General features: G+C 41.7%; 1 protein-coding gene across 3 annotated transcripts; it reads right to left on the bottom strand.

The window, feature by feature from the left end:
* Positions 1-322: 322 nt before the first annotated feature.
* pabpn1 (poly(A) binding protein, nuclear 1) lies at positions 323-19,034 on the bottom strand. 3 transcript variants are annotated; one of them, XM_078280379.1, is made up of 7 exons: positions 18,563-19,034; positions 14,898-15,006; positions 10,975-11,042; positions 10,090-10,196; positions 8,730-8,817; positions 5,932-6,083; positions 323-1,054 (listed from the first exon to the last, which is right to left on the bottom strand). In XM_078280379.1, the coding sequence occupies exons 1-7, from the start codon at positions 18,695-18,697 to the stop codon at positions 859-861; spliced, it is 855 nt and encodes a 284-aa protein (XP_078136505.1). In that variant the 5' UTR covers positions 18,698-19,034; the 3' UTR covers positions 323-858. The 3 variants fall into 3 exon arrangements, with proteins under 3 accessions (XP_078136505.1, XP_078136507.1, XP_078136506.1); XM_078280381.1 differs by lacking the exon at positions 18,563-19,034 and adding an exon at positions 18,140-18,241; XM_078280380.1 differs by lacking the exon at positions 323-1,054 and adding an exon at positions 2,096-2,194.
* Between the last annotated feature and the right edge of the window lie 361 nt (positions 19,035-19,395).

The raw sequence follows: 19,395 nt of genomic DNA on the forward strand, positions 1-19,395 counted from the left end.
TTCTTGAGAAGCAGCCTGATGCTGATTTTGATTTAAGACGTAATCACAACCTGGTGCAGCCAGCCAACTGACAATGCAAATACATGTTTAGCACACGTGTCACTGGTTAGATACAGTATGATGTAAATGTTAACCCTGTTAGTGCGAGTTATGTATTAATGTAGACATTTTTTCACATCACAGTAGTAAAAACCAAGTAAATAAAATGAATGGCTGAATTTATATATATTTTAGGGAACCGATAGTTGTATGTGGATACTATTAAAGCTTCACTTAATCAGACCAGAGGGGGCAGGGCAGAACAAATTCACACAAGACCGTCTCATTTTTACACAATGTCTTTATTTTTTTATTTTTTTTTTTCCTAATTACAGACTCATGGGTTAAAAATAAAAATAAAAGCAAAACATTTGTTCAAACCCACTCCCTTTCAAAAAAAAAAAAAAAAAGTCCACACAAACCCCCACCCCTGACTTTCCCCACCCTAAAATAACAGTTCCACCCACTCCATTTATTAAATTAATAATCAAAGCTGTTAGTTCGTCAGCCTTCCTCAGACAAGCCGTGACTGCACTGCGCGTCAGAGAAAGGGAGTGCCTTAAGGTCCGCACTGTACACCCCAAAAAATACCCTCGTCTCTGGTCCTGCCTTCCTCACTTGCACGCAAATTTGCATGCCACTCAGTATATCTATATAAATCATGTGTTGGATTGGCTGCCTGGCAGATGCTGTGTGTATTGCAGTGTGTATGTTGAACAGGTGTGTGTGTGTGTGTGTGTGTGTGTGTGTGTGTGTGTGTGTGTGTGTGTGTGTGTGTGTGTGTGAGACTAAGTGTGTGAAAAGGAACTAAAAGCATCGTCAGCGTTTGCTGTTGTAGTAAATGCCCCCCGCGGCGGGCCTGTGGTCACCCTGCCCCCCTCCCCCGCCCCCCCACACGGACAGGATGGGGTGAGTGTGCATAGCGGGAGCAGAGAGAGAGAGAGACGCTGCGGAGACAGTGGGGGGGGCCTGCGCCACCTGGGGAGGGGTCGTCAGCCTCCACTGGTCCTGAAACCTGAAACGACAAGAAGTGGTCTAATATACAGAGAGAGGACCGGGGAGGGGAAGGAGGAGAGACGGGAGACAAGGAGCACAGAGGGAGAGAGGGGAAAAAGGGGTGGGTGGGTGGGTGGGTGGGGGATGGAGGGTGTTGCACGAAATAAAAACATTGATGCCTGTCAAAAGAATAAAACGAGCTGTGGCCATGCCTGAGTTGGAGGTGACAGGTATGGAGGAGAGACGGGGAGGTGGCAGCAGGAGGAACCCCGCCCACGAGAACAAAAAAATAATATATATATCTATGCATGTACAATCCCATCGAACACTGAAGGACCATCACTGTCCAGAGAAAGAAAAAAAAGTCACAATCCATGGTGTGATGAGCCAAAGAAGAGGGGAGGCAGGGGTAAGAAAAGCATGAGTTATAAAATGCAGCGAGGGTAGGGGTGAGAGGTAGAAAACGGCAGATACAAGAGGGGTTGAGGGAGAAGTGGGGAGGTAATGATATACTCCAAACCACAAACTTAAAACACAACAAATACTCTGGCTAGTGGAAGTTTACATATGTACGGTACATTAAACAAAACAAAAAAATAATAAACAGTATATTTTCTTGATGCTGTTTTCCTCCCATGTTTGTTTTCTCTTTTTTTTTTTTTCTCTTTTTTTTTTTTTTCTTTTTTTTTGGTGGTGGTGGAGGGTGAGTGGGTGGGCTGTGTTGGTGATGGTGTGAAAGCAGGAGGTCACAGCCAGACCAAAGGAGACACATCTGCAGCCTGAGATACCACCATCTCCCCCCCCACACCCCCTTCCCTCCCCTCAAAACCAACAAAAAACAAAGAAATCTGCCACTGTATTCTTTCCCCAATGGCCAACTTATACCTTACCAGGTGTGACTGCATCAACCTCCGCACACGCACTCACACACAATCGCACACTGCGGCCAGTCAGTCTCTCTGTCCAGGAGAAGGTTTTTTTTTTTTTTTTCTCTCTTCTGGGGTTCTCTTCTTTTATTGTTGGGGAAGGGGAGGACTTTTTTTTTCATTCTGTGTGGGTGTAAATGGGAACAGAGAGGGGAGAGGGTTGATAGTAAGGGAGTGTCGGGGAGGGGGGTGTTTAGTAAGGGGAATACCACGATGTTGTTCGCCCTCGGCCCCTGGAAAAGAGAGAGAAAAAGAGGGTGAGTTTTTTTTCTGGCTGGCTTAAAAAGACTGACACCAATTTCCTGGTGTGATATTATATAGTGCGTGTGTGTGTGTGTGTGTGTGTGTGTGTGTGTGTGTGTGTGTGTGTGGCCAGAGAAAGGATCTGCAAACTGAAGGGGGAAAGAATATATTTATATCAAAATGAATGACACAAATGACTATATCGACATACCATCTAACGGTATTGGGCCTTTGATCTCACCCTGTGTTGTGGTACAACAAATCAGTCTGGAAGAATAGCCTACAGTGATGAAAGAAGCTGAAAGCAGCTTTGTCAAGAGAGGAAAAGGTTTTGACTTCCAGATATTGGAATAGTGATTAGTGTGTGGGGACAGCGAAGGCACTCTCTCTCCCTCTTTCTCTCTCTCTCTCTCTCCGCGAGAGCCGCCTCTGGGGTCACTGTGGGAAAGACCTTGAGGACAAACAGCACCACACATATACCCCCAGCAAGACAGTACACACACACACACACGACAATTTGGGGGACAGGACTTACAACTGCACCATTCTTATACACTCAAACACGTATACAGAAGCCAGGCAGCAGCAAACCTTCCACACATGTTCCCTTTCTCAAATACACACATCATTCAGTGGCAACAAACAAAAAAATGTCACACTGGGTCTGAAGCCAGTGGTTGTCAGGCTAGATGCTGAGGTCAGGCTGCAGTAATGAACCCTCGTTTCTGGAAGTGAATGCTGTAAAGGTGAATCTGGGTTGGAGTATGTGTGTGTGTGCGTGTATGTGTGGGGGAGGGGGAGGGGAGGTTCATGTACATGCAGGGACACACTCTACATAAGCACAGAAAAGCCAAAAGGTTCTTCCACATCATGAGTACAGTATCATCTTCTGGCTCACATCAAAATCTTGGCTTTTCACCATGCTAACTTGGGAAGATGACAATAACGATGTTAATGGATGCAATACCGGGAAAAATACTTTTTTGCAGCCATAGGCCAATTTCTTAAGTGCATGTAAACATGAATGACTCTTTATTCACAGGCTTTTAGTCAGGGTGCAAGGATTTGAGGTGGTAGACAGAGGCCACTATTTGGCTGTGCGGTCCTTTAATGCTATTAAATCCTGGCAGACAAGGCTGTACTTTAGCCTGCACAGAAAAACACTTGCTGTGGCCTTGAGTCTTAATTCTTATAAACAATGGTAAGCCCTGCAACACTTATACGTTAAGGAAACACATCTCTTGGACTGTGATTGCATGGCCACAGCCAAGCACTGCAATCTTCCCAAGCACACAATGGGTCATGCAAAGAGTTTGTGTTTTTCTTCACCATGGATGTGTTCCAACGACAAGACAAGGCACGAGTGAAAAAAAAGTGTTATTTGGTTCAGATCATAGCCCGATTCTGTTCAACTGCAGCACAGACTTAAGTATGAATTTCTAATGTAGCAACCAGACAGCCCTTCTGCTCTCCTCTGCAAGAAGCGATCAAGGCCATTTCAAGTGGAACAACGCTGCTCACTGCATGCTATTCTGTAGGTGATTAGAACATATTAACCAATGCTGTTAGATAATGGAAATATGCACTATGTGGTTATCAGTTATACTCTATACAGGGTGTTTTCTATGATTATGAGTACAGTCATATTACTATTGGCAACAAAAATCATTTAATGACCTAGGAACTGCCAGGTTCCATCTGACTGACTTATTATTCAAGGCCTTTAACCTTTTTTTAGCACAGCCTTTTGATATTAGATGTCAAAACTTACTTCCATTATGTTCACATAACTGCAAATCAGTCAGAAGTTCAACGATCACAATAAGTCTCACCTACGCATACAAACCAACAACTTAAAGCCTTCAAAATAAAATGCTTCCAAAAAAAATGTCTTCCAGCTAGTCAACTACCCATTACTATCAGCACTTTCAGCTTCTGGAGACTAATATCAACAACCCCTGAGCTTCTCCCCAAGTCTTTGTGTGCCTTGTCCTGCAGCTCGGGCCAAATCCCAGTGAGTAAACTGGCAGGGTTCGGGTTTCTTGGTATGTGTGGGAGTACACAGAGTGATTAGAGAGATTCTGACCTTGAGGTTCAGACACTTTCTCACACAAAAGGAATTAATAGAGATGTAACCCTTTCCTGTGGTTATTTTAAAAAGGCATCCTTGCTGAAATGGGAATTCATTGCCCAAATACTTGAGTCAAAAGCGAGAGAAATACACAAGATAAAAAATGTCCATGTAACTGCTGCACTCTCATCTGGAAAATGTTCTTTGTTAAACATTAAGTAGTAAGCAATGGCCTGAATGATCCAGATGCTTTTCAGGGATAATTAAATCAGAATCTCTCAGTCTCAAAGCTCAGTGCATGTGTGGGGAAGTTGGCATGCTGATCAACGTGTTTGGCACCACACCTCCTTTGTCGTCTCAACAGAAAAAAAACAAGATGGCTCCACAGGGCTTACATGGAGTTACCAGTGAAATTATTTGTAGCCTTGATTTCTTACTGACTACAAGGGCTAGCCACAGTTTACATTTATAAAAAAAAAAAAAAGGGGGGGACAGTACAGTAGATTACGTTGTTTAATTGTGCTCAAAAAAATCTCCGATTGTTTTTTTTTGTATCATATCATTTATAGAAAAAGTGTAGCCAAGTGTTTTAATCACATGCTGTAAAAAAATTGTTTGCAGTGGCCTTGCAGTAGAAACTAGACTACAAAAGACTCACAGGACCCCACTGCAGAGCTCTGAATTGAAGCCTATCACAACACTACATAGAAAGCCAGCAGAATCCCAGTGCCCAACACTCTGATCAACACCAGGCCTATTCTGTTGCTCAATATGGATCACAAAAATGCCAGTAATGAGACAGGTTTGGAACATAACTGATGGGATGGAGCATTAAGCAACTGCCACAAAGCTGCAACAGAGTAAAGAAATGCTACAAGTCACTGTACTGATCTCCACGCAGCTCAAAACAACTAATGCAGTGTGTATGTACAGCCTGGGAAGAACAAACTGATGTGCACCGAGTCCGTTTGCCTAAACTGAAATGGTTATATGTGATGTGGCATGCAATGAGCCCCCCCCCAGTCCCACAACTGATGTGATGGGATTTCTGACCTGACCACATGACATGTAACTGTGGTTCTATTAGTCTTTATTTCTCGATAAAGTCGATAGCATGATGAAATACGATTTAAGTTCTAACAAATCTTACTCATTTATAATCAGGATTTGAGGAATTGGCTGTAATATTTACACTGCAAACTAAATTCTGATTTAAAAAGTAATATTCTAATATATATATATATATATATATATATATATATATATATATTTATTATTTTTTACCTCCTATCCATTGACAATGCTCCGATTGCTCTGGCCCTTCTGTACTTCAATAATAATACATTTTATTTGTATTGCACTTTACATTTACAGCAATCTCAAAGTGCTACAGAGCATATAATATAAATTAAAAAAGATCAAGGTTAATAAATACTTTAAAAACTCTTACATCGTACTATCCTGCCAATTTAAGTCAAGAGTGAAAAAGCAATTTATTACTACCCCCCCGTCCTTTAAGAACAACTGCTAATTCTGGCTGGTCATGATGGTCTGCCTAGTCTGTCTTGCCCTTTCCTTTCGGCAAACACCGAGTGAGGTGCAGTGCATGCAGGTGCAGTGTTCTCCCAGAGTGTCAGAAGTGAGGCGTCAGCTCACCTGAAGGCCCGTCCTCTGCCTCTGGGTGGTGTGTAGCCGCTGTAGTAGCGTGCACGTGATGAGAAGCTTCCTCCCCGTGACCGGAACCGAGCCCGTGGAAAGCCGCGGTCTGTGGTGCTGATGCCTGGTCTGTTTGTTCTCTTAGCGCCAACCTGAGGAGCGAGAATCAAGCAAGGGCGTTCCGTTAACTAAACTCCACCCATCTTGTGGCTTTCCTCCAAACAGATTCAGATTTCAACAAAACTGCTTAAATTCATGCTCAGCGAGAGATGAAGTAGATCTCATTCCAAAAATGTTAAACAACATTAATAACAAATAATATTCAAGTCTCCTTTCAATTATAAAATATAATATTTAGGTTGCTATGTATGATTTTAATTCAGTGGTTCCAATCATGTGCCACATTGACAAAGGCATATAAAGCCTTTCCATTCAAAACACCAGCCAGTGTCTCTCCCCCCCCCAAAAAAAAAAAAAATGTTGAGCCTCAAAAACTTAGCATTTTGGTAAATTTGTATGCACTCATTTATGGTGTAGAGGTCTTTATGTAAAAGGAAAACAAAAGGGGGCAGGGGACAATTCAAAACATAAAAATACAATGGAATATAATGCAGTTAGGCTCTTAGGCATTCTGTATGGCTTTCAAATATTTAGGTTATCCCTGCTGTGTCAACACATGATTCAGTCTTCCCTCCTCTTCTGTATCTTTTTTTTGGGGGAAGTAACCTCTTTAAATGTGCATGTGGCTCCTATTTAAGTGAATGATATTCATTAATTGTATCATTATTGCTCAGCTGATATGGTTGTATCCCAGTATAGTAGGAGCGTTAACGGTACATGCATTTGTACCAGACCGGAACAGGACTTTCGGAACGGTGCCAATGTACACCGAATGCAATCTTTAACAGAAATTTCGAGTTACCACACAAATACATTAAGTGGCGGACCAGAAGTTTGTTTAGTCTCCGCCCTGCACTTTGAACGCTTTACACACAGTACACTTATACCAGCCAAGCCTCTCGCTAGCATCATGGCCAATCTAGAGAAGCCAGAGCTTGAAGACCGTTATCATTAAGGTCTCCTGTTTGGAAACAACAACAATGGACAAAAACAAGTGGAATAGACAAAAGTAGTGTACCGCCATTGCTCATTAGTGATCGGGTATGTTTCTGGCACTAACATACTTGAAACGGCACCATGCAAATGTGAATATCACTGCTACAAGGGAAAAAAAACGAGCATAGTGCTTTTGTAGCAGTAGTGTTTTTATAGCAGCGGATCTACGACCATATTCAGTTGTTGAAAACACAGGTTTATTATTTTTTTATATACATTTTCAGTGGTGGAATGTAATGAAGTACATTTACTCAAGTACTATACTTAAGTCAGAATTTGAGGTACTTGTACATTAAGTCTTTTCATGCCACTTTCTACTTCTACTCCACTACATTTCAGAGAGAAATATTGTACTTTGTACTCCACTACATTCATCTGACAGATTTAGTTACTTAACAAATTAAGATTTTTGCCCATAAAACACATGGTTTATAAAATACAATGTTTTATTATAAATTAAACTACCCAACAATATAGCGGCCTGCAAGTCCAGCTGAAAGGATTAGTACATTAAAAACAGAACAGTTTTGATTGTTTCCAGTTTGAGGATTTTTATTTGCATTGAGTGCTTGTACTTTTAATACTTTTCCTGATGATACTTACAGACTTTTACTTAAAGTGTTCATATTATGCTTTTTGGCTTATCCCCTTTCCTTTATTGGGATCTTTTTGTGCACATTATAGGTTTACAAAGTGAAAAAGCCCAAAGTCCACCCCAAAGGGACTTACCATCTCCAACAGAAAACACTGTTCACAAACTGCTCCAAACAGCTCTATTGTAGTCCAGCCTTTACTTCAGAGACGAGTGTGCGTCACTTTGTAACACACGTTATAATGCTCGCCTAGCTGCTAGCGTGGCACGCTGTCATACTCCGGCTAGGAGTACTTACTGCACATGTGCGACTCCCAACAAAGATGGAACAGAAGTGCGATGCCTCACTCTGTAGCTAAAACAGAGAGCTCAACACACAGGGTGAAAAGAGGAGCTGCAGCAATGTGCAGCACAACAAAAATATGGTGTTTTTTTTTTTTAAATTAAACCACATAAACATATTCTGGTACAACCTCTAAATACAGCTATGAAACTGAAAATGAGCACAATATGAGCACTTTAAGGAACATTTCAATGCACTTAGTATTTTTAAAGTGTGGTATTAGTACTTTTATTGAAGTAAAAGGATCTGAATACTTCTTCCACCACTGTATATTTTAAATTGTTTTGAAAATCTTTATTCATTGGAGAACTTATTGGTAGTGGTTTGCAGCAGTATTTCTCTATTTTATTTATTACAATTCATTTAAAAGTTTGTTTAAAAAAAAATTGTAAACTGATTGTTATTTACAAGAAGTTCATGATAAACAACAAGCACTTTTTTTTTTTGCTTCTTTACTTGTTGGGAGTTTTGCATTTTTTCCCCCTTACTGTACCAAAAATGAACTTCAAAACCGAGGTACGTACCAAACCGTGATTTGTATGTACCGTTACACCCCTACAGTATAGTAGTTGCTTATTGTCCACACAAGTTAACTTCTGCTGCTTCTCTCTTTTGAGAGGCACCAAAAATTCCTCTATACAGGAAAAACACCGATCTTGTTTACACTTAAGAGAAAATGAAACCGTCACTTTAACCCAATTCTTATTTACTCTCACAATAGTGTTTTGAAATTTCAAAACGTCTTACCTTTATCTGCCTTCCTCTGAAAAGGGACTCGTCCAAAGCCATGGCTGTCCTAACAGATTCTTTGTCTGCAAACTCAATATAGGCAAACCTGAAGAAGAAAAGAAGCAATCAACTTGACGTGGAATGTGTGTACTTCTGCTCAATCTTCACTTTGATTAATAGACTGGATTCTCAACACCAATCTGACATTTCACTCAGCTTTATACGGTACCTAGATTCTTGTATAATAACACCATAAGGCCACATTCAGACTGCCTGCGTCGGCAAAAAGTTGAGTCCGACTCAACTTTTGGAAAAAAGCAACCACGTCACACTGCGGTGGTCAGTCATGTAACTTGTCTAACTAACTCAGACTTGTCTGTGTGTTTTAAACTATGGTTTGAGGCGGTGTGAGAGTCCCGTAGAGTAAACAGGAACCATCGCTGCCTTTATCGCTGCCACACAAAAGTCTTAAAACACTATGAGAGTATAAAACGAAACTCAAGCACTGAACTGCCTGGGAGTTTGTGTAATAGCTGAATGTTTTCTGCAACAACAAAGCACTCGCTATGTCTCGCTCGTCTTTTCTTTCTCTCCTGTGAAATAAAGCTGCCTTCAAGTACGGTCGGAAACGTTAATCTGATGGAAAACAGTAACTGAAATATAAAAGTCTACCTGTGCTTTGTTGTTGTTGGGGGGGGGGGGTTTAAAGAATACAACAGGACGTCACACAAACGGGCCGTTTCATTGACACCCGTAAGGGAGGGGAAGAGAGAAGGAAGACAATGTGTGTAAACCCCGGGCAAGACCGGTTCTCATCCATATAGGATTCGGAACATCTCCAAGGTCTTGACCTTACACAACCTCCTCACACAAAACAGGCCATGTGTAAAGGACTCTGATGGCCCCTTAGGTCACTTATCCAGGGTAATGCGCAAATCACACATTTCTTCACGTCTAACAAATGTCTTATCAACTATAGAAGTACTCAAATGCAAACAAAAAGCAGCAACATGCAAAGCATGACCACACCAGTATTTTGATTATTTATAGACATACCACTAATGTACTTTAAGAGGATCACAAACATCTAAATGGTAAAGGAAATCAATTTCCCTGAAGGTGAATAACTTAAGTTTGTATAAAGTTAAAAGCCATTTCTGGTGGGATTTAATGCAACTTTCTTTTACCTATACAGAAGATTCTATGCGGATAGCATTTTTTTATTTTATTTTTTTTTATTAACAAAAACAAAATCACACTCAACCATCCAGCTTTAGTGAAACTCATTTGTATTCATTTGTCCATCCAATATTTGCCATCCATTCATCCACCCCTCCACTGCTTGATGAAAAAATACAGTAGAATGATAGTGTATTACCCTTTGGGATGCCCTGTGTATTTGTCACATAGAATGGTGACTCTGTTTACTGAACCGCAGCCATGAAAGTGAGCCTCCAGCTCTTCTGCCGTGGCACCATAGTCCACCTGAAGAAAAACAGGATAAAAAGGTTACACACCAAGAGAGCTGAGATACGTGAGCATGTGCACTTAAAAATCAGGATTACTTTTTTATATATATATATATATATATATATATATATATATATATATATATATATATATATATATATATATATATATATATATATATATATAAAATCAGCTCATGCTTTAACATTTACACATTTGTCTATCTGGCACATCCACACATCTTGGACCAAGTTAGTAATCAAAGTTAGATTTTTATGTCACTTTTAATGTACTAAATTAGGCAGACTAAAATGAAAACGACAAACAGAGCATAACTTTTAAATAAAGAGACTGAGGCAAAATATAAAGAAGCTTTGTGCTAGGGAGAGACGTGCAAGATGGGCTTATGGTGTTGTCATTTAATATTGTAGTTACTGTGTCATCTTTTCTTAATTTGAGTGAAATTATTTACTAATTTTTCAGGGGTGAATGTTTACATTTGTAAAATGATAGCCTACATTTATGGTGGAATAAAATGCTGTTCGTCTCTGTATCTACAACAAATGAGAGTAATAGGGTAAAAGTACTACAGGAGAGACTTGGTGTTCTCTTAATAAATAGATGTGTATATTTTAGAATCGGCAAAAATTTGTTTAAAATATTGGCATATTAAATGTCGGCCAAAATCCAATATCGTGCATTCCTATAATTTTACTTTGACGTTATCTAAAAAGTTGCAACAAGAAACAAGACAATGTGGCCAAAAAGGCATCTATATGAGACAATTACTCACGTTTCCGACATAAATAGATCTGCCATCTGCTTCCATCTTTTCCTCGATGGACATGATGACAGGGCCGACTGCACAGGGGAGGGGGGAAAATGGATCGATATGAGCAACAAAATATTTCAACTGAAAAATATTCCCAAACAGGTGTTGTTTAAACAGCATAGTGTAAAATAAACTACATCTACCAGTGTTTCCATCATAGGTTTTACTTGGGCGCACCGCCCAGGTAGACAATATTCAAATTACATTTTTTCCCCCAATCAACAATGTATTTTTCACACTGCACACTCTGCGTGCATGACAGCGTCAACGCTTTACTTCAGACTCAGAGGTTATCGTTAATAGTAACTTGCTGGTGGTGGTCTTGCCATGGGATTCACTTTATTAACGAACCGTAGAAATGTCGCAGCCACACTGCTGTGAAAGCTCCCTGAACGTCATTTTGTTGGCGGCAGTCTCATCCACTCATATCTTTATATAATGGAGCCAACCGGTGCTAACAGCTAACTGAGCTAATCGTTTTTTTTCAACCTGAGCCCCATTTCCCCATGCATGTGTGTCTGATAGACTGATGTGACCGAAAATCTTTGAATTTGGTTCAGTATTGAGCGAGATCGCAATGATGAGCCGGCGGGAACCGAGCTACAATGTAACCTAATGGGGCAATTGTGGAGCCTTGCTTTTTGTCCAATAAAAGGGTTTTGTTTTTTTGCTACCGACAGGCTCAGATTGTTACTAAAAGTGTCAACATTATCGATCTCAGGACAAGACTTTTTGTCCGAAGACAGCTGTGTGGAGAGTGAAAGGCATTGAGGTAGTCTGTTGTTTCGGAGTAGGCTACAGAAATTATAGGCTCCTGTTATCTAAAAGATTTTCAATGTAATGGCTCAATATTGAAAATGATTTCGACAGTGTGGATGAGGTCGATATAATTGGATGGCCGCCCGTATTCACTTGAGCCAGAGTAGGGTATCGTCTATGGCTGAAGTATACGGATGAAGAGCGGGCGAGGGGAGGGAGATTTATTTCAGTAATTCCATTCAAAAAGTGAAACTTGTATAATGTATACATTCATTCCACACAGACTGATGTATTTCAAGTGTTTTTTACTTTTGATGATTAGAACTGACAACTAATGAAAACCCCAAATTCAGTATCTCAGAAAATTAGAATATTGTGACAAGGTTCAATATTGAAGACACCTGGTGCCACACTCTAATCAGCTAATTAACTCAAAACACCTGCAAAGGCCTTTAAATGGTCCCTCAGTCTAGTTCTGTAGGCTACACAATCATGGGGAAGACTGCTGACTGGACAGCTGTCCAAAAGACGACCATTGACACCTTGCACAAGGAGGGCAAGACACAAAAGGTTGTTGCTAAAGAGGCTGGCTGTTCACAGAGCTCTGTGTCAAAGCACATTGATAGAGAGGCGAAGGGAAGGAAAAGATGTGGTAGAAAAAAAGTGTACAAGCAATAGGGATAACCGCACCCTGGAGAGGATTGTGAAACAAAACCTATTCAAAAATGTGGGGGAGATTCACAAAGAGTGGACTGCAGCTGGAGTCAGTGCTTCAAGAACCACCACGCACAGACGTAAGCAAGACATGGGTTTCAGCTGTCCCATTCCTTGTGTCAAGCCACAGCGTCACAAGCGTCTCGCCTGGGCTAAAGACAAAAAAGGACTGGACTGCTGCTGAGTGGTCCAAAGTTATGTTGTCTGATTGAAAGTAAAAATCAAGGTCCCAGAGTCTGGAGGAAGAGAGGAGAGGCACAGAATCCACATTGCTTGAAGTCCAGTGTAAAGGTTCCACAGTCAGTGATGGTTTGGGGTGCCATGTCATCTGCTGGTGTTCGTCCACTGTGTTTTCTGAGGTCCAGGGTCAACGCAGCCGTCTACCAGGAAGTCTTAGAGCACTTCATGCTTCCTGCTGCTGACCAACTTTATGGAGATGCAGATTTCATTTTCCAACAGGACTTGGCACCTGCACACAGTGCCAAAGCTACCAGTACCTGGTTTAAGGACCATGGTATCCCGGTTCTTAATTGGCCAGAAAACTCACCTGACCTTAACCCTATAGAAAATCTATGGGGTATTGTGAAGAGGATGATGTGATGCGCCAGACCCAACAATGCAGAAGAGCTGAAGGCCACTATCCGAGCAACCTGGGCTCTCATAACACCTGAGCAGTGCCACAGACTGATCGACTCCATGCCACGCCGCATTGCTGCAGTAATTCATGCAAAAGGAGCCCCAACTAAGTATTGAGTGCTGTACATGCTCATACTTTTCATGTTCATACTTTTCAGTTGGCCAACATTTCTAAAAATCCTTTTTTGTATTGGTCTTAAGTAATATTCTAATTTTCAGAGATACTGAATTTGGGATTTTCATTAGTTGTCAGTTATAATCATCAAAATTAAAAGAAATGAACATTTGAAATATATATCACTGTGTGATGAATGAATATAATATACAAATTTCACTTTTTGAATGGAATTACTGACATAAATCAACTTTTTCATGATATTCTAATTATATGACCAGCACCTGTATGTCTCAAAGAAAACTAAAATTGCGCTACTACTGGATTTCAAGCCGACGAGAAGAGCTGAAGAAGACGAAGCAAAGTGTAAACACTCAACCAAAGAGGTCCGTTATAACCTCACTAGTCTATATACAAGTTCATTTATTGGATAGTTCCAGCAGATGTCCCTCACTTTCTGCTTTCTTTGAGTTACCTTTAAACTCCGAGGTCGCATAGAGCAACATTAACTGGAACCTCTGAGCAACGTTACAGGCCGAAAATGGTTAGTTTTAAGAAAAATTTGGATCGTGCAACAAGGCAGGCATGTTTGGTTCATTTCGTGAATGACTGTAAAGATTTACTCTGTAACTGGGACGGTTTGGGACCTATTGGCAGGGATTTACTATGGACAAAATACACACGGCGATACACTGGTAAGAGCAAATGTTGTTTAACCATGTATCCAGCTTATTTAAATAGCTCACGTCACTGTACTCATTTTCAATATTGTATATGGCGTTTTCTTTTGCGGATTGCAAACGTTGCACCAAAAACAAGGACCTTCCCGAGACTATTTTGCAGAGTACCGGCCCCTGCTTAGCCCCGCCCAAGGGGATTGTGATTGGTTTAAAGAAATGGCAATAAACCAGAGCACGTTTTTCTCCTATCCAGGAATGTTGTGCGGCCGTCCTTACGTTCCTCCACAGCGCTATGGAGATAGATCTGACAATGCGAGACTAGAACCCATAGACAGTAAAAGAAATGGACAATGTGACGCCATTGTTTTCGACGGAGACCAGTGAAGGATATTAGAAGCACTCTTCCGGTGATGGCGAAACTGCCTGCGAGCTTCTCCCGTACTGTATGGTAATTCCTCTACTATGCGACTTTGTCGCATAGTAGAGGAATTACCATAAAGTGTTTCCTTAGAAATAAACAATGGACAAAGAGTCTTTAAACACTTCAGATGTAAAGTTATTCGCTGTCAAAGTGGCGCCAAAACGAATGGCAGTCAATGGAATGCTAATGGCACCTGATGGCTTGTTAGCATCAAAATGGCTCTAGGGCTTTGTGGAGGTTGGCTTACCCTCTTGCTAGAACCTCACTGCATGTAAAAGACATGACTAAGAGGCGCATTACTACCACCATGTGGTCTGTAGTCGCTGCACTCATTATGGGCTCACTCATCGGTCTCACTAGGGAGTGGCTGAGACGAGTGCAAGGCCTAGTGGTGGAATTTGGTATACCGGGCCAGGGTTTGGCTTGATATCAAACCGGTTTGAAAATGTTTACATCGGCAAAAAACTACTAGGGGCCATTAGTTACAAGCAGCTTGTACACAAACACAGTGACAGTGACGATACAACAAAGAAGAGGTCTCCCCCTCACAAAAACACACCTGGTGGGGGGCTGAGATTCATCTGTTTCTCCACCTCGTTCTGGAGCTCCTTCAGCTTCTCTGCCTCTTCCTCCATCTCTCTCACCCGGGCTTTGATTGCCTCCAGCTCCTGAAACACAGACACAAATCTCATTAGAGCCGTTAGTCCATCATGAGCACAATACAACTCACCGAAACAATAATCACAAGTGTTATAATCACATAATGTGGATGACAGTTACGCTATGCTAACAAGTGCTTACAAACTACCAAATCTAGCCATGAAAATGTAATCAACAAATGTGAAACACTAGGGAAGATGGCAGAGTAGCAAGGAGATGACAAACGGGTGTAAGTGATGGTGCTGTCATAACATGACCTCAATCTAAAAAGCAGCAAGTGTGTGCGTTGTTTCTAGGGTTGAAAACAATTCCTTGAGTAACTTGAATAATTCGATTACTAAAAATCTGCCTCGAAGCTTTGTTTAATCAATGTTACCAACGTTGTATCGCTCACGGTGTTTCCGCACGGATGACCATTACTGTCGCCAACGGGCTGACGCTGCTGGCGACACATGCTCACGGCTGCGGCCATAACTGACAGCTGTAGTCACGAGGACCCACGAGATCTCGCAAATTCACGTAGAATAGAACCGCAAAAACCAACAACAGATTGTTTCCATCCAGACGAGTAGAGGGGAAACAACTCTGCTGTGTTTTCAAGGTGTAGTGCAGGGAAATATGATCCGCCGTGAGCACGGTGTATTTTATTTTGAAAATTAACCGGATGTCTTATTTTGCTGCTGCGCTCGACTTCCTGTCCTGCACTGTCTGCCCTGTGCTGAATTGCTGCAGAGCTCTCCGGCGTCCGGCAAAAATAGAAGCTCTGCGTTTCTGCTCCCGAGGGCTGCGGATCACCAGGGGTAAGAGAAGAAACAGGCTGGAGAAAACGACAGCAAGCGTCCAAAGTTTGGAATCAGTTCAAATGTAATTAAAATGAACTCTGTACAGTGCGTCTACTGCAAAATCGAACTAGCTTACCACAATAATAGCATGACGTCAATGCTTCAGCATCTCAACAGAAAACATTGAGTCTAACTTAATCCCCCAACAATCTACTAGCATAAGTGTAACAGCTGTGTGACATTGTAATCAAATATATAAATGAAAATAGGTTGAGTATAACTAATATTTACATATAGGCCTATATACAGATCAGTCTCAGGTATAAACTTGTAGTTCTGAAAGTTAAGTTGCACAACTTAAGGTAATATTTATGTAGGTTTAATTTACGCCTTAGTTTGAGGTTTTTATTGCATTTCAGAAAATGTTTTTTCAAAACAATGTAATATGGCACTTAATGTTTATTTTTTGAGAGATGATATTGTAAGCAATGTAGGCAATAACAATGTTTTTTTCCAAAAATTAAACCAAACTATTGTATATTATTGTTCTTCAATAAAACAAAAGTATTTTTTTATCCGATTACTCACTCAATCAATCAATGGAATAATCGGTAGAATACTCAATTACTAAAATAATCGCTAGCTGCATCCCTAGTTGTTTCTGCCCAAATCAAAAAACCCACACATTTTGACTACTTCCATCTAAAAATGTACTGTCTGACTGGCCCTGACCTAATCCTCTAATCCTCCACATTATTTCTTTGACCATACAGCCTTAATCGGGCAGTACAGTAGCTGCCTCCTACAGCTTAAAACCAAAGTGATGAATCAGTATGGCACGCTCAGTTCATGTTTCCCATCACTTCTCAATGACTTTAAAGCCCATGTTCAAAGACAGCATTAAATGGATACAACACACAATCCAAATGACGAGTAAAACCATTTGTAAACAAAGTAGCCATAACTAATTTCAAGACATTTTTGTTGTTTACCATGTACATACACTAACACAAATGTGAATGTGGTTATTTCTATTTTATAAATATAATAGTTCTAACTGACATCACCACGGGTTCATGCACCCACATAAGCATTTGCTATTAATTTATTTTGACAGTGAACTGAATGTGAATAAATAATTTGTATATTAATCAATACAGCAATTGATTTGCTGCAGCTCCACTACAACTGAAATTCAATTTAGACCTTTTGGGAAGTAACTGGAAATGCATTTGGGGCGGTGCCGGTGATCAGGTCTGAGGACAGAAGACATAGTGAAGCCCACTATCACTGCCAAAAAATTAAATATTCCTATAGTGAATAGAGAGCTGGCTGTGTCCCCACGTGGGAGCGGACCCTCCTGTCTGACAGTGGTGCACTGCAGCACAGTGGGAGTCATTCCAGCTACACCCAGGGCTGGTGCCTGTGCTGAAAGGATTTGAAATGTAAAGGCTCTTTGTACAACTGGGTGCAGTGACACAGACAGACCATATTAAATTCAGGTCCTCTCACCAGAGGGGGTGGGGAATGCACGGTGACATACTGCATGTGATGATAATGGCCCCATCATTTCTCAGCGCTCCAACCTTTATCTGCATGCATCACAGTGCATGTCGAGAGCATGGAAGTGGTGAAAGCAATCCACGTTTACAGCAAGATTGTTAAAAAATATGCCATCCGACACTGACATGCTGTATCTCCTATTTTTTTGTCGCATATTCAGTGCAAGCCTTTTCACTCCCCTCCCTTCTCCGATTCTCCTTGCTCCAGCAAAACATTGAAGGATGCAAACCCAGCCCCTCAAATACCGCAACCCCCTCCTCCTGCGTTGTATGCCGCGCTCTCACTGCCCGACTGACAGCACTACAACCTAAAGACCCACCTGGACATGCTGCATAGACATTATCAGGGAATATGAGTGAGTGTGCAGGTGCTGGAAAATGAAAATGAAAATTGCTGATTGTGCATCTTGAACCATCATAAAGTTAATGCAAATCCTATGTTCCACTGATGCGCGATACCAACCGTCGTCCAAAATAAAGACAAAGATGATCAGGTGCATGTCTGCCATCTCCACCCTAGCTTTGTTAAACCAGCTAGCTTGCTAGCACGTCAGTGTCCTGCTGTGGCATGCTATTAGTCTAGCTAGCAGGCAAATAGTATTTTAAGGTTTTATCTCGTGACTAGTGATTACGGTTGTCCACTGGTCATTTTAGCTGCAGCACTTGATGCTGGTGCGTGCGATAAGCTAATGTTAGACTGCTGATGCTCGGTCATTTTTTTAGGCTCACACCGGTGCTTGAAATGCAGCAGCAGCCAGCATAATGGTGAAGGTAAATGGAATAAAAGATGTAATTACCGTAAGTAGGTCGCCTTCTCAAAAAGGTAGACTCGCAGAACTGCGGCTAATGGCGGCGGCCTGTCCTACCCTCGCCCCTGACTGTCTCCTGCATCTCTGTCTCGCATTTTTGAGACGAGGATTTCCGCCCCCCCCAACAGCTCGAGCTGCTCCCTGGCGCAGAGAAACTTGCGCCGCTGTTGCGCCAAGATGGCTGCCGACACCACGCATGTCACCACCCATTTATACTGCACTGCGTGAACCACAATGGCGGTTAATATCGACCTGGCAATAGCAGTAACGCACACAGCATGTGTGCCCGAGATTTCTGGAAAACTATCAACACATTTCTTGCCTGCTGTCCCTAACGTTACTCCGCTTCGGTCATAACGTGTCCTGGTATGCATGTGGGCTCTCACAGCTGAAACAATGCCCTTCACTTACCGGGTCTTCAATTGCGGCCTCTCCCTCTTCTAACCCCGGTTCTTCGTCACCGACACCCGGGTCTTCCAGCTCGGGATGTCCGGGGTCTGAATCTAGTAGGGATTCCTCCGCCAGTCCGTTACCGAACTCCGCCATCGCCCTGTTCCAACTGTACCGACGCGCCTCGTGGCCAAACCAACGTTGCAGGCCCCTACTCACGCACAAGGGGGTAGAGTGAGCGGGGCGGTGAAAAGAAAAAAACGGCGGAAAACGCCGCTTAGTAAAGTTAAAATGGGGAATAAAATGCTAGCTACAGTTCAAGCCACTACTCAAACAGCATACCACGATGAACAAGAACTGCTGTTTTACTCAATACCTTAAAGCAATGGTCCTAATTTACGACAGATAACCTAGTTTATTTACTTAAATTAGTATATAAAAAAGGCGAGGACTCTACGCGAGAGCGGCGGCTTCCCTTCAGTTCAGAAATGGAAGCCGGGGGCGGAGTCATGTATCACTGCGGGCGTAAAACTCTCAATCCTATTCGTCAGAGGATGATTCTAGACAAACCTCTTTGGTATTTAGCGCGCTCCTATTGGATAATCGCGCAGGACTTTCCGGTTCGCCAATCGCATGTGTGCTTTTAATTGGATTACGATTCTGTCAATCAAATCCTGCCACAGTTAAGTAAACTGGCAAAGCCAATTGATCGGCAAATGAATTCCAGGCACATGAGCGTGTCACATACATTGCCTCCTCCAGTGTGACCTGAGTGACGTTTATTTAAAATATGCCACTCAGGTAAAACCGCAGCTTTATATAATGTTTACATACACACAAATAAGTACAAATGC

Source organism: Sander vitreus, chromosome 22, assembly GCF_031162955.1.
Source record: "Sander vitreus isolate 19-12246 chromosome 22, sanVit1, whole genome shotgun sequence".
Lineage (NCBI taxonomy): Eukaryota > Metazoa > Chordata > Actinopteri > Perciformes > Percidae > Sander > Sander vitreus.

Coding starts and splice junctions, on each gene's coding strand:
- pabpn1 (XM_078280379.1), bottom strand. CDS start 18,697: ATGGCGGAGTTCGGTAACGGACTGGCGGAGGAATCCCTACTAGATTCA. Junction 15,007..18,562: donor AGGCCGCAATTGAAGACCCG/GTAAGTGAAGGG, acceptor TCTGTGTTTCAG/GAGCTGGAGGCAATCAAAGC. Junction 8,818..10,089: donor TACACAGGGCATCCCAAAGG/GTAATACACTAT, acceptor TTTCTTCTTCAG/GTTTGCCTATATTGAGTTTG.